This window comes from Callospermophilus lateralis, chromosome 2 (assembly GCF_048772815.1).
Source record: "Callospermophilus lateralis isolate mCalLat2 chromosome 2, mCalLat2.hap1, whole genome shotgun sequence".
NCBI classification, from domain to species: Eukaryota; Metazoa; Chordata; class Mammalia; order Rodentia; family Sciuridae; genus Callospermophilus; species Callospermophilus lateralis.
The window spans coordinates 104,796,084-104,810,580 of NC_135306.1; the positions used below are offsets into that span (position 1 = coordinate 104,796,084).

General features: G+C 46.2%; 1 protein-coding gene across 5 annotated transcripts in view; it reads right to left on the minus strand.

Annotated features, from left to right (window-relative positions):
• Nucleotides 1-4,929: 4,929 nt before the first annotated feature.
• Nucleotides 4,930-14,497, minus strand: part of Gramd1b (GRAM domain containing 1B) — a 167,488-nt gene continuing 157,920 nt past the window's right edge. For 3 of the 5 annotated variants that reach the window (XM_076846241.2, XM_076846242.2, XM_076846244.2), the window contains 6 exons: nucleotides 13,749-13,852; nucleotides 12,982-13,185; nucleotides 11,838-11,928; nucleotides 8,144-8,251; nucleotides 7,735-7,852; nucleotides 4,930-5,735 (listed from right to left, as the gene is read on the minus strand). In XM_076846241.2, coding sequence (XP_076702356.1) covers nucleotides 5,646-5,735; nucleotides 7,735-7,852; nucleotides 8,144-8,251; nucleotides 11,838-11,928; nucleotides 12,982-13,185; nucleotides 13,749-13,852 — 715 coding nt within the window. In that variant the 3' untranslated portion in view covers nucleotides 4,930-5,645. Of the gene's footprint in view, nucleotides 5,736-7,559; nucleotides 7,925-8,143; nucleotides 8,252-11,837; nucleotides 11,929-12,981; nucleotides 13,186-13,748; nucleotides 13,853-14,497 lie in introns of those variants that run through there. The other 2 variants (XM_076846239.2, XM_076846243.2) reach the window with 2 other exon arrangements.

The following is a 14,497-nucleotide window of genomic DNA, read 5'->3' on the forward strand; positions in this document are numbered from 1 at the left end:
TTCTACCCAAACACAGAGAAACATATCTTCTTTTCTGGCATCCAACAAGTTTCCTAAGATGGAACTAACTGCACAGGAAGAAGCTATGAAGCAAGGGCCACATTGGATCTCAGCCCACCACTTGTGGCAAGAGAGGCATAAAATAAAGCTGCCGTCCAATGGCCATCTTCCTGGAAAATGACAAAAATCTCCCAAAGGGAAAAGAACAAAAAGAAACTTCAGAATTCACAGTTCACCACACTCCTACAATACTACTGATGGAGATTAAAAATTATCTTAGTACAATACCAGCCACCATACCAAGAGATGCATGTGTTCTTTTTAATATATGTCTTACTTTTAAAACAATGAGGATTGGAGTGACAACTGGAGCCCAAGGCCACATGGCTGGTAAATAGTGATGCTGCAATCTGTACTCAGGTGTGATTCCAAAACTTCTCCATTGCACTTGATCAGGCTGCTTTCCTGCCTGGAGGTGGATGGCTGTGCGTGAACCTGCATGCCCGCCCACGCACACACCTTCAGGATGTGCTGTGAGCATAGCTGGGAACACCAGAAACATTCGGGATGATGGGAACTGATGAATCAAGCAATAAACACACACACTATTCATTATTTGGAATTCAATACTTTTTTTTTTCTTTTAATTCATACTGTACTTCCATGGCTCTAGCTACTTTACATTAATATTTGGCTAGGTAGCCTTGTATGGTTCTAGGTACTAGCAGTAAGTTTTCAGACCTTGCGCACAGCGCCAGGCAAAGTACAGTCATAGATCCAAATACAGATGGCCAGACAACTCAAATGCAATCAGCCTTCCCACATATGGCCCAGTGCAAGTATTGGGGGCTGCTTCCACTGCCTCACCCCACTCCACCCCATGTCAGGATTATCCAGGGGCCACTAAGGCCTCTGATTCATCCCTCCCCACCTTGGAGTCTAGGTTGAGTGGGGGGAAAAAAAGCACCATGGGTTTGGGAAGATGGTCTGGTCCATGCAGAGAGTGGTCTGGCCCTAGAGTGCAGGGTAGGGGAATGTGGGGAGCCACACATTCTTGTTGGCAAAAATGGTTGCTTTTTTTTACTGTGCAGTCTCTGCACACGGCACACAAACCCAGGGCCAAGTCCCCAGACAGAGCCTGCTGTAGTGCCTGGAACATAGGCCGCCATTTTGTTTCTGCAGTGTCTTATTGTGTTGAGAGAAGCAAGGAGGGCCAAGGGGCAGAGATGACAATGTCCTTTAGGCCTTCAAATGTTGGGGAGATCGTCTGGCATCAGCAGATCTTGGCAGGCAAGGTGCTTCTCACCAGCAGCCAAGGCTCCAATCTGGGCTCCCAGGCCTGCTGAGGACCTTGAGTCACAAGACCCCTGAGCTGTCACACACAACACCAAGACAGGGAGCTGGCTGGGCCCATCACAGCCATGGCCGGAGCAGGAGTGAGGTAACAAGGCTGGGCAGAGAGGTGGGAGGGGGAGCTCTCTACACCATGTGCAAATTCCTGCTCCACATCAGGGAAGCAGGGGCGTTGAATGATGGCCTTCCAGAAAAACACTCCTCTTGGACTCAAAATGCATCTTCTGGAAGAAGACAGAGGTGGAAGGGAGTAGGGCCAGCCTGCTGGAGGTTGGGGGATGAGGGTCGAGGATGTCAATGTCAAGGGGTAAATGGGATGATTGTCCCACAGCCTAGAGATGGGAGGAGCAGGGAAAGAGTCAGAAGAACATCCTTGAGATTCCTACTAGAGTAGGCAGGTGGGGTCTAGGGGTATAGGGAGGGAGACCACAGCACTGCCTCCTGGGAGAAGAGAGAAAAGTGCTATTTCTCCTGGGGGCCCTAGTGGGAACAGGCTATCTTTGAATGCCCTGCAGAGCTACAAAAGTGTCATGGTATGGCACAGAAAGACCCTTCTGAGACTGCAAGCAATCCAGAAATATTCTTCCCTTATTCATTTCTCCAAGATCTGATACTAGAAACGCTGCTTGCAAAGGCAGTTTGTACAGTCCAAGCGGGAGTGGGAGACAGGGACATGGAAATAATCCACTTCTGAGATAGCTTTTCCTTGAAGTCTCTTGGTCCACCCCACTCCTTGCAATCCCAAGTTCTTATTGCCAGTGCCCCAAACAACCCAAGCCTATAGCCAAGCCTCATACTTCAACCAACCTCAACATGGATTTGGTTGTGTCAAAGAGAAAAGTTAGAACAGGAAATGGCTTTTCTCCACTGACTCCTCTGTCCACGAGGAGGAAGGGTATAGAGATGAAAGGCTCTAAAGTGCCAAAGATGGCAGATGAACTCAGTTGAAGATGGTGCTCTTCTCACCATTATCCTTCTCCTCCTAGCTTTGAAAGGATTCAAAGAAAGTTCCCTTCTCAGACTAAAACTAGGCCAATAAAGAAACGCCCTCTTAGGTTAATACTGAGCAATACTCTCTCTGCCACTGGGTTTCCCTAGCCCTCTTAGTCCCTAAGAAAACAAAGTTTAAATACTACATACCAGAGAAGCTCTACCTTCCAAGTCTGAAAAAGCCCCATCTTTCCAGGCCCTGGCCTAACCTCCAAGTCAAAGCCAAAGCTAGAACCTGCCTTAGGAATAATCTAGCAGCCCTGCCTGTTCCTGTTACAGGAGGGTACTGAAGCTCAGCAGCAGGGGGTGACTTGCCCAATGACACAGAACAAGTCCAATTCTCTTGCTGAGAGTGTCAAGTTGAGGATCCTGCTAGTCTTGGATATTATTCCCTTGCCCCAGGGAGGTGCATAGGAAAGGGGAGATGGTTGCAGACATGACTGGCCTCTCTGAGACCAATCTAGCAAATTCCTTCACTGTCAGTTGGAGTGGAAGTTGAGAGCCTGTAGCTGTGCTTCAACAGGTGAGAGACTCTGCCAACTCTTTAGAATCAAGTGAAATCCTCTCAGAAAGACTTCTGTGTGACCCCAACATTCTCACGTCAAGAGAAACAGGCAAAAAAGGAAAAATCCTTATCTACAGTTGTGTTGTATCTGTATATTTATAGATACAGATATCACTGACTGGAGGAAATAACACAATCAGTGGTGACTTTGATGCTCCCTATAGACAACTACTCACCAGACTACTGGCCAGGAATTAATGCCAAGTATTTATGTATTTGTTTCACTCCGAGACTTATCGCAAGGGTGAATTCACTTTTCTTTTGCAAGTTATTGACTAAGGAGGGAAAGATTTTGCAGGGGAGTGAATAGTTTTCCCCCAACCCTGATTTAAAAGCCGAAACAATGTTAGAACAAAGAGTTCATGAAAGAGTCATGACTCTTAGGGGACGTTCTCTTGGTGTGCACAATTTTTTCCTGGGTTCAAATCACCAGAAAAAAAGGAGGGTTCCTCAAACAGCCTAAGTTTCCCTCTTCCTTGCTCCTCCTTTGATTGATCCTGAGAGTTAAAGCAAAAGCAATGAACTCTCTGGTCAAATGCGCTTTGGTCATTTTACTCTCATCAATGAACCCCCTTTAAGTCACCCTAAAGTGTCCATGGCATCTTTAGTGGTCAAATAACTTAAATATAAATAATGCATGGAATAAATTTAAGAATTTACAATTGCTGCTTGCCAGAGTTTTGGGGAATAATGTTGGCTTTGGCTACCCCAAGGGGGAAAATTTCTATCCATCTGCACCATTCCTCATTTATTGGCTCAGGGCTCAAGGGCCCTGACCCACACACAACAATGTCTTTCTCTGAAAATCCTGGACAAGAACTGAGGGGTAACCAGCTGCCATCTGGGCATATGCATCCTTACACTGATGGTTTTCCTCACCTCTACTTTTCCAGAAGAGGAATATCAATGCTGGCTGACCACCCAGAGCCTTTCCATTCTCTTTCTTCAGAGGATGACCTGGGAAAGTATCCTCAGGCTTTCTCATTCTGCTCTTGAGGAAATACCAAGGCCTTATTCTTAAGACAGATGGAAAGGTCAACAACTATTCTTTAAATGGCTAAAATGAAATGCTCAGGCCATTCTAAGAAAGGGATCTTTCTGTTTGGGCTAAATTACAGAGAAAATCTGTAATTTTGGAACAAGAGATGGAACAAGCTCGGAAGCTCTTCTGGCCAAACTGGCTATAGTTCTTAAATGACCAATTTTCCATGAGCTGTGCCCAGGACTGGCAGGACTCCCCTGGTCATCATAAGGAGAAACAGAAGTGAGTGTATGAAGGATGAAGAACGAGCCCAGAAAGGGCCCATGAGTCCAGAGGAAAGCATGGGCCCTCATGGGTCAACTCTGAAAAGGTGCTAGCTAGCTCATGCTCCTTAACTACCATCTTCTTTCTACTCCATAGTGACCTCATTACCTCTCTGGGGCCAGGAACCAGGGAAGGATTTGCACCCAAACCCACCAGAAACCCCACTCCCAAACCCAAGAATCTCAGGATTGCAGTGGCGAGATACGCCTACCTATTTCTTGCCCAAGCAAATGCACCCTTGCCAAATCCTTCTCTCTCATGGCCTAGATGTTCTACCACACACAGTGTCTTAGTCATCTCAACTGATTAAGGCTTGTTTTTACCAAGAGTAAATGATGTTCTTAACTCACTGAGTGGCTTGGCTACTGGTGCTCCCTACTCACACAGTATTCTAGGGCAGATCTTGCAATCCATAGATTGCTAGAGTGATCTCTCTCTCAAACCCTCGAGGGCCTAGGACACCCTGTTTCATCCAGAAAAATCAAACTCACAGCTCAAAGTGAAAGAATTAGAGCCACAGACCCGACTTGTCTCTAACCACTAAAAGGGGTTTAACAAGGTCAAAAAATGTTTCACCCTGGCTAATAAACAATGTGCTCTTAGGGCACAGAGAAACAATAGGACTTTAGGCACTAAAAAGTGACACTTCACCCAGATCCAGCCTGGGTGAAGACCAGAGAGAAAGCGGGTGGGAGAATTACAGATTCCCAGCCCTTATTAGGTCCACACCCTACACAGGTCAGAGCAAGGTGCAGGGGTGATGGAGGAGAAAACCCTTCAGAATGCAGGCGCTCAGGAGCCTGCAGCTCCCAAGCCCAATCCCACAAATGCAGCCTTGCTAGCTTTTCACAATCCTCTCCACCTGGCTCCTAGCATGGTCCATATCAATGGCCTCCTACGGGAGAGTTTACATTGGGCTCCTGCCCTTGATGCTTCTGTGTCCAAGAGAACACCTGGGGAAACGTGAGGGTAGGGAAGAACAGATTCTTGTTTATTCTGGAAACAAATCAAAAGGGGATTGGGGGATGAAGCACCTTAAGCAATGCCCCCTTGAGACTTCTTTCAAGACCCCAAGGGTCTTCACAGGCATAACTTTGGCTCAGTGACATTTCCCTTCTAAGAGCCAAGAATGGCCAGCAAGGGAAGGGGTGAGGAACAGAGGATGGGAGGAGGAGGATCAGGGGAGGTCGGTGCTGAGAGGTGGTCCCTGCCCTCCTCGGCCCCTCCACCGAGGGAAAACGCTGCTCCGGCCAGCACAGGGGGCGGGAGGTCCCGCTCCTTCTCCCGGGTACATAGGCATTATCTCTTTTTAAAATCTGTATATAATATATATTTATATTCTGTATATATATATATTTATATATATATATTTATAGGGTCTATGTACATGTATTGCACAGGCCTCTTGCAGCCACCCCTGTTCCTGCCTTGTCAATGATAACGGTTCCTCTTCTCTTCGCTTTCAGATGTGTAGTCCCGGGACCTGATGCCGTTCTGAAGATTGATGAGTGAGTCCTTCATCTGCAAGACAGGGAACCCCACCCCAGGCCCAGGTTGGGCTCTCAGTGGGCTTCTCCACCCAGCAGCACCTGCCACGGGGCTACTCTAAAGTCAGGATGGTTTCCAGGGGCGCAGTCTTGGGTAGGGACAACCAAGACAGCACTGGAAAGCCCTTAGGTAGACCTTGCCATGTCTTGGCGATTTGTGACCCTCAGTACCACTGAAATGAGAAACTCTTCTCTAAGCATTTTTGACTGCTGTGAGGAGCCACTTTAGACTAACACTTCCTTAACATGGATTCAGAACATTCTGTCTCCTGTCTTTTGTACGTTTTGCCACGCTGTTCTTTCACCCTTGCCTCCTCCAATCTCACCCTTCTGTAAAGGCCCAGAAAAAAATCCAGACTGTCTCTGGCTTACAATCGTCTTTCTCCTCCAGGCCTCATGGGATGGAGCCTCGATAGGGCAGTTCCAGTGGGGAAATCAGAAGGGGCCCATCACACCGTAGCATCCGTGAGGCTATAATTCTGACAGCCCAAGTCCCAGTTAAGGGGAACCACCTTGAAATAGAATTCTAGAGTTGGAAGGACCGGGAATATAGCTCAGTGGTAGGGTGTGCTTGCCTCGCGAGCACCAGACCCTGATTTCAATCCTCAGAACCAAAAATATAAAAAATGAAAATTCTAGAATTGGAAGAGATCCCTGGGGTGTCCATTCCAAACTGCCTCCCATTTAATTTTCACATTCCTTGTCCAACATCATCTTGTGATTCTTAAGCACTTTTAATGTTGGAACCTCAGTCCTCCAAAGCAGCCCACTCCTTTGCTCTAACCATAAGGAGTCTGTTTTTTATTAGATGACTCAAAAATATGACTTGTAGCCCTAACTCAGACCTCTGGAGTTTGACAGGTAAACTAACCCTTCGCCTGTTGATCTCGATGTCTGGAAACTGGTGTGCTCACATTGCCCCCAGAAATGCCTTCCTTAAATATAGCTCCAAAGCTACACCTGGTACTCTAATAAACATGCTAAACTGGGTCTTATTAATTGTATTAAGAATATCTCTCCCTATTTCAGCACAAAACCAAGCTATGAAGGGGAAGTAAGGTTTGATGTTAGTGAGTGCCTTCATCAAATTCTGATGGCTGTTTCTCAGAGTTACAGACACAATCCCTATTTTATAAATGAGGAAACTGATGCTATGTTAACACCTCTTGCTGCAGGTCATAAAACTAATTAGAGCAAAGCAGGGATTCCAGCTCAGGGCTAGGTAAGTACAAAACATCAGAATGACACCTCTTTGGGAATAGAAATTTTAATGCGGCAGGATAAATTCTAGGTCTGCTATCTACCTAATTCTCTTGATAGCAAAGGTAATTCCTGCAGACTTAACAATGCCTTGGGGGCATTTTTAAAAGATGCTTAATTTTTTTCTGGAGGGAAGAAGTTTCCTTCTCCCAAGGAAACTAGGCTAATTATTGATTTTTTCTTTTTTTGCCATAGGATGCTTTTCTTAAAACAGCTGGATTTAGGTTTTCTGAGGAAAACTGGCAATTGTACTAAAAAAATGTCAAGTAAAGACATAATACTTATCTTCCTAGTACAGGGCCTTTGAGGGTCAGAGAGGGGGTGGTATACATGAAAAGGAATTAGACATGTCCTCTGGGAAGACAAATGTCTGTGAAAGGGGAGTTTGTTGTTTTAATGCCTGTTCGATGACTATAGGTTACCAAAATAAGTAAATAAATAAGAACTCCTTCCATCTAACCTACAGCCTTCTTGCTGCAAATCCAATGTATTTTTTTTTTTTAATTGTTATTTTGGGGAATGTACCTATGTTTCCAATAGCCTATTCAGGAAAGGCTTTAATATTAGAATAGTGAATGGCCAGGAAGAAGAATGAAGGAGAGGAAAATATCAATGGGAGGCTGGTGATAGAGATGGTGATGTTTCTCAGAGTATAAAGGAAGGATCTTTGTCTCCTGCCAACTAGGGGAAGCTGAGAAGGTGGGGCATCTCACCTGGTCTAGGAGCATCACTGAGGATTTGATGATCTCCCTCCACTTTTGGAGCTCAGTATCATGGTACTTTTGTTGGGACTCTAAGAGCTGGGCCCATTCTGTCTGAGACTGGGGTAACCTGTGGGGTAGAAGAAGGGGTGCCCCAGCAGCTGGAGTTATGCTCAGCGGACTCTCCTGTGCTCCCAGACCCCTAAAGGACAGAGAGTCACATCAGAGTGCTTTGTCCTCTGCTTCCTGCCTCTGAGTCCCCAGTAACCCAAAATGGAAGTAGATGAAAACTTTAGGGATAACCTAAAGGGTTATCTCCTTTGAAAGGGCAATGGGGCAGTCAGTCCCAGGGGAGGCAGGAGGCAGGACTCAGCCTGGGTGGGGTAGAGATGGGGCCAGGAGAGGGTGGAGGCAGGATTACCTTTCTTGGAGCCTTAGACCCTGCCAGGCAGTGAGGGTCTGGGTGGTGTATTCCAACATCCAGAGCTTATAGAAGAGCATCATGTTAAGGATGACCAGCAGCACCAGACTAGGAGGGAGACATGGGGGACAAGCAACAACAATGAGACAGAATAGGAGCTAGGGATCTCCCCCATCCCAGAGGCTTCCGTGCCTGCCCACTGGGTCATCCAAAGCATTGCAGCAAATGAGTGAGTGAGCCAGAGGGATGCAGTGAGTGCAGGGGCAGAGAGAGAGAAGCAGCCTCATCTGGAGGGGTTGGGGCACACCACTGAAGCCATGGAGAGAGGTATGGTGTGAAGGCATCAGGAAGGGAGGACACACAGACACCCGGAATCTGGGTGCCTGTGGGAAGAGATGTGAGGTGGAGTGGAAAAAAGATGAGGGAGTGAAGGGAGTAATCATAGAGCCAGTACCTGAAACAGATCCTAATGGGAGCAAGGAAGAAAAATGGGGAGGAGGCAGAGGTTAGAAACAGGAGTGTGGGGAAGGAGGAAACTGCACCTGAACTGAGCCAGACGGCAAGTAAGCCTATGTGAGAAGGAAATACTAGCAGCAAAGACATGACAGATGAGGAGACCCAGCAAGGAAAGAGCAAGAGAGCATAGCACGGTGACCCTTGGTATTCTGCGGGTACTGAATTAAGAAAAGATTCTCCCCATGGACCCAATGTTAGGACACAAATGAAGGGTGGAACTGAAGGAAGAATTTCAGTGGGATCTCTAGCTCTTTCCAGATATGCCTTACAGGTGCTTACGGAACTTCCCTGAGGCTGCCATGTTCCCTCCCCGCAGCTGCCATGCTCCCGAAGGGACCAGTTGAGGCCTCCCAGAGTCTGGGTCAGAGACAGAGAGGAGTGAGGATAACTAGGGGATGGAGGGCCCCGTGGAGAATAGAGAGTTACAGGGGCACTGTGTAAATTGTTTTCTCTTGGCCTCCATAGCTGCTTGAAGGTCATTTTGTGACAGAAGCTCATAGGATGCAGAAAGACAGGTAAAGAGAGGACCCATAGATATTGAACACTGGGGACAAATCCTGGCTCAATGCATTATTTCTTAACTTTTAATCAAACTTCTTAGCTTCTCTGAAACCTGGTTTTCTCAATCAGGACAATAATACCTACCCCACTGGGGTTGATCCATGAGTGAAATGTATGTCAAAAACACTGGCATACAGTAAGCCCATCACAAGGGGTGGCTCTTATCATGAAAGGAGGAGGTACAGATACACTTAGGAAGAGAGAAGAGGATAAAAAAGGAAAGGTAAAACAAACAGGCAAAGAAAAGAACGGCAAAGGAGAAAGAAATGCTCAGGCTAGCTAGACTTTCCCATGTGTACTTGAGGGGCAGTCTGTATTTCTCACTGGTGTTTATGGCCTTATGGAACTCTGTCTTCCTTCAAGTGGTTGCTGCAAATCCCTGGAGGTATTCTGAGTTCTACATGAGAGCTTTTAAATTCTGTGCTGCATTTCAATAATCCAGTCTGTCCATATATTAGCACACACTGGATCATCTGAACGCCCACCTCTTCAAGTGCCACACATGATCTTCCTGCCTACGTGTGGGATACTGTTTATAATTCTGACTGTGCAAAGTAAAGGTCAAGGGACACCCCCATGTGCTGTCTAGCTGGAGGTTCTGCAGTGGTCTAAACAGAGAAAAGAGGTGGGAGGCTGAGTCACTGCATGGCAGGTGGATGGTGGCAGGAGTCTGCCAGACACGGGGACAATTGGTGCCATGCCAGTCTGTTTCACATTCTGGCTGGCTCTCACCAGACCCTAAGCCTGGTTCCTAATGTGTTCAATTAGACGTCTGATTATTATCCTAAACAAAGCCCAGAAGCTAGTTAATATCATGATATCTGATGAAGTCAAGTCAAAATGCAGAGACGGCTTAACTCCAGGACTAGATGTTGTGGTTTTCCATTTAATAAAATCCAACTCCAGAATACAGTTTTAACTGAAAAATGCCAGAATCACATTAAATTACTGTTGCTAAATGTGAATCTCACTGGTTACAGTTGTTTTTGAACTTAATTTTGCAATGATGTCTTGGTATCTTAGAGTCAAAAGACTACTTTTATGTTATTCGTTCAAGAAAGGTTACTAAGAAGGTTCCTCATGCTCCTCAAGGGGTTTTTTCCTGTCAGGAGTCCCCAGGGTCATCCGTGGCCCTGCCTCCATAACATAATGGTGACATGAATGGTGTCATTTGCACCCATGGCTTTAATGCCAGAGAAAATTAATCTGTGGCTACAGCCTACAGTTGTCTCATAAGTGCCAGGTCCATATCAACAGGTACCTGGCATCTCCACCTGAATAACCTGAAGTATTTTGACATATGTGGAGCCAAAAAGTGTCTTTTCTGACAACTTTCCACTGATTCCACATTTCTGTTAATGATACAACCAATTAGATTTCCTTGAATCAGGAGCATATCAAAAATATAACCAAATGGTTAATGAATCTTTCCCTTCTGGAACCTCTCAGATCTATTCCCTCACCTCAGTCTGACAGACCGTCTCACTTATATCACTGTGATTTACTCTAATGGACCTCCCTGCCTCCAATCTTTTCTTCTTTAATCCATTGGCCATATGGCCATAATATAAATTTGACCATGTTTCTTGTGGGCTTCCTCTAGATTTTCCTTGAAGATAACACTGTCCGAATGGCTCTACCTTCCTATTTCAGGAATGGCTGGGGAAGTTATAGAAGCAAAATTAAACTTGAGATGGTCAGGGGCCCAGTGCTCAATAGAGCCCACGTCTGGGTAGCTGTCATGTTTCCCACCCACCCCCATGGCACCTACACTCTCTTATATAGCTCACCCCCACAAGGAAGGGGTAGGATGCCAGGCAATGGCAAGCTGTCCTAGCTGCTTCCTGCTTGAAATGGTTTAAAAAAGTCCTGGGCAAGTGATGGCATACACTTGCCCATCAGATCGTTAGTTGGGATCTCCTATCTTATGTCTTAAGATATAACATAAGCATATAATATAAACATAAGATATAATATAAACAAGTCTTAAGACTTGTTTCAACTTCCCACCTACCTAACTCAGTAACTTTGTATGCAAGTTATTGAACCTTTGGTTTCATAATGTCATAGCAATTATAAACCATGTATATTAAAATAAGCATCTACTTTTCCTGTGTTGTAGTCACTGATTTCCTCTGGCTGCCCCACCAAAGCATGGGCTCCATGAATACATGGTTCTAGTGCTTGGTACAGAGCAGGCAGTCAGAACATCTCTTGCAAATGACTGGATGCCTAAAGTGTTCTGTAGTCTCTCTATGTTAGCAGTTATCCTATTGTGCAGAATTCCAAATGCCCTATCTCTTTCACTCACTGAGTTCCTCAAGGGCATGGATGCTACCTACAGCATTTTTTCCCCCTAGAAGACCAGCATTAGTGCTGAGTAAAACAGAGAAAAAAGAAGCTAAGAGGTGAGAAATGACAAACTAAGTAACTGATCCAGGCAGAGAACAATGGAGGATAAAAAAAAAAAAAAAAAAAGTAAAAGAGAAAGAAAGAAAAGAGAAAAAAACAGGGGAAAAGGTACTAAATAAATGCTTGGAGAGATGGGAGATGATTTTGCTGCACCAGGCAGGAAAGGAAAGGCATTGGAAAGGGATGGCAGGACAGAGTTCCTTACACACAGCTGATAACCAGCAGCAGCTTAGACACACTCTGCAGGTGGAAACCGTTGGGAGTGTCTTCGGGGATATGCCGTGTCTGCGTGGAACCTGTGGGAGAATAAATAGGCTGTCATTGTCATGGCCCACAAGTTTCCTAACTGCTGACATGATAATGGTCAGGCAAGAAACATCAGGGAGGGGTACATGGTGCTGCTGATGGGTATGGTGGTTATGCCCAGCCCTGCAACAGGAGATAAGCCCCTCAAGGGCAAGGTCAGGGTTGGTTCAGGTAAACACTGAGCAAATGAGAAAATCAGTAGATCTGTGTGGCTAAGATATAATGATGTAGGACAGTGGTCTTGGCCTAAGGAAGAGGAAACAGCACTGGGAAAGGACTAGATGCAGCCTGCTTCCAGCCCGAAATCCCTGCATAACACAATGCTGGGCAAGTCACGCAACCTGAGAATCAGTTTATTAAAATGCAACAGTAGTTTTGAAATTTCCTGTGTAGAACATATACCCATGGGAGTGCTCTGGGCGAGACTAAGGGACACAGAAGACTGGCACTCTCCTCTCTTTCTCCGCCTCCTTCCCTGTCCCCATGCAGCGTTGATGAACTCACAGGTACATGTGGAGCACGGTTTATGAAATACGGCATTCATCACTCTCTAGGCCCCTTATCACCCCAGGTTTCCATGACTGAGTAAAGACATGAGGCTGTGAAAGGCTGGATGGGAAGAGGAGGAGCTACCAGGGGAGTGCACAGCCTGGGTGGGCAGACCCTTGATTGTTTTGGACTCCTTGACCTTCGTAATATGAGTTTATCTCTAGCATCTGGGTTTTAGCTTCTTAGTGTATTTCCCAAGAATGTGGAGGCTGCATATATGAGCCTACACACATAGCCATGGAGCTTAGGTGTCATGAGCCCAAAGGCAACTTTTGTTAAGCAGAGTACATGTAAGGGTTCAGTGAAGCTGAGGAACTTAACTGGCAAGGAGAAGTAGGCGGAGCATGAGGAGCCTCAGATTTAGCGAGTTACACATGAATCATATACAAATTACACCCAAGGCGTAAAAGGAGTGTCCACATTTGTGCCCTGGCAGGGGCATGTAGCTCCTGCCCAAAACCCAGTCCACACCACTGTCCCCACCTGGAACACACCTGCCACGTGCTTGATCCTGTGGCCCACATCTTCATCGGTGGGTGTGGTGACGGGGCTCATGACCTCTTCCAGGTGAGGTACCCGCAGGTGGGCATGGGGACGCTTTCTCCTCCGCACGGTCTGGGGCTTGCTGGCCTTCTCCTTGGGAGACTGTCTGTGCATCTCAGCCAGGTAGGTACTCTCCGTTTTGGTTAACTCACTCTCTAGCACAGACAACAGGGCCACATCAGAGGCCACCTTCACATACCTGCCTCCAGAAGGAGTACAGGAAACATTTTTCCTATACTACCCTCCAAAGTTGGCCAGGTGGGTACAGTGACCCTCATGGATACCAGTGGGAGGCACTTCTGGTTTCTAACCCTGCCCAAACCCCTCTTCTGGGTTGTTCAATAGAGCCATGTTCCCGATGTCTACATCCTCATGTGTGTAATTTGGGGGATATTACACACCTTCTAAGTAGATGCATTCATAGGCAATTTTCAGATCCTTCTCATAACACAATTACTACCAGTATCACTAGATTAGGGGTTCGTGTCAGGAGATATTATAGCTGTCTTAATGATCTCATAAAATGATAGACTAGTCTCTTGAAAAAAATGCACACATTTCACATACATGCCAAATTTGGTATCCATTTTGGGGGGCAAATATAAAGATCACAGAAAACTACTCTGTTATCTCAGTTTCTCATTCCCCTGAATGGTGACAACCATACAGGTCACCCAGGTCCTGCAGTTCAACCAGCAACAATGAGGGTAGCACCCACCTAAATGGCGGAAGTAGTCCTCCAGCCCACTCCAGAAGTTCTTCTCGATAAAGGTTTTTACTAACCCCCAGGGCTGTTTTCGGTATCGCAGCTCTGTAGAGACCCTGAGGGACAAACCAAAAACAAGACAAGTCATTTCTTAGGTGGACCCTCCTCTGCTGGGAAAGGTAAATTCATGTTTAAGGCAAAGGAAGTTTCACGTTTGTATTGCACTCTACATATTCAAAAGTCCTTTCACCTCCATCTTATCTCATCTCCTTGGTCATCTCTGAGGTCATTGGGATTTATTTTCATTTTAGAGTTGAGAAAATTGAAATTTAGAATATTTAAGCAGGTCAAAGGCTAACAACAAAGGCTTCAGACTCCAAACCCAGAATTATTTCATTTTGCTACATTGCTTCCATCCAGGGGGCTCCAGATGGGTGCCAAGCAGGCTGCCAGCTAGCCAAGGGAAGGTTCAGGGCTGAAGTCGAGCCCTTCAAACACAAGTCAGGCTCTGGGGTCTCATTACTTCCACCTGTAAGAGTGTCTTCTGCTCCTGGCCCCAGTTCCTGCTTCTCCATTGCACCCAAAACCTCACCAGCTCTTGCTCTTCTCCAGGTAGTCCCTTCCCCAGTCACTGGTCATGCTACTGCCCCTACCTCTGGAATACTGAGCTCTTTCTTTACTATACACAGTCTTGCTCCTTTTGTTCTCCGTGGGCACAAGCCTGTGTCAACAGATTCTCCCAGCTCGAATACCCCATGTTT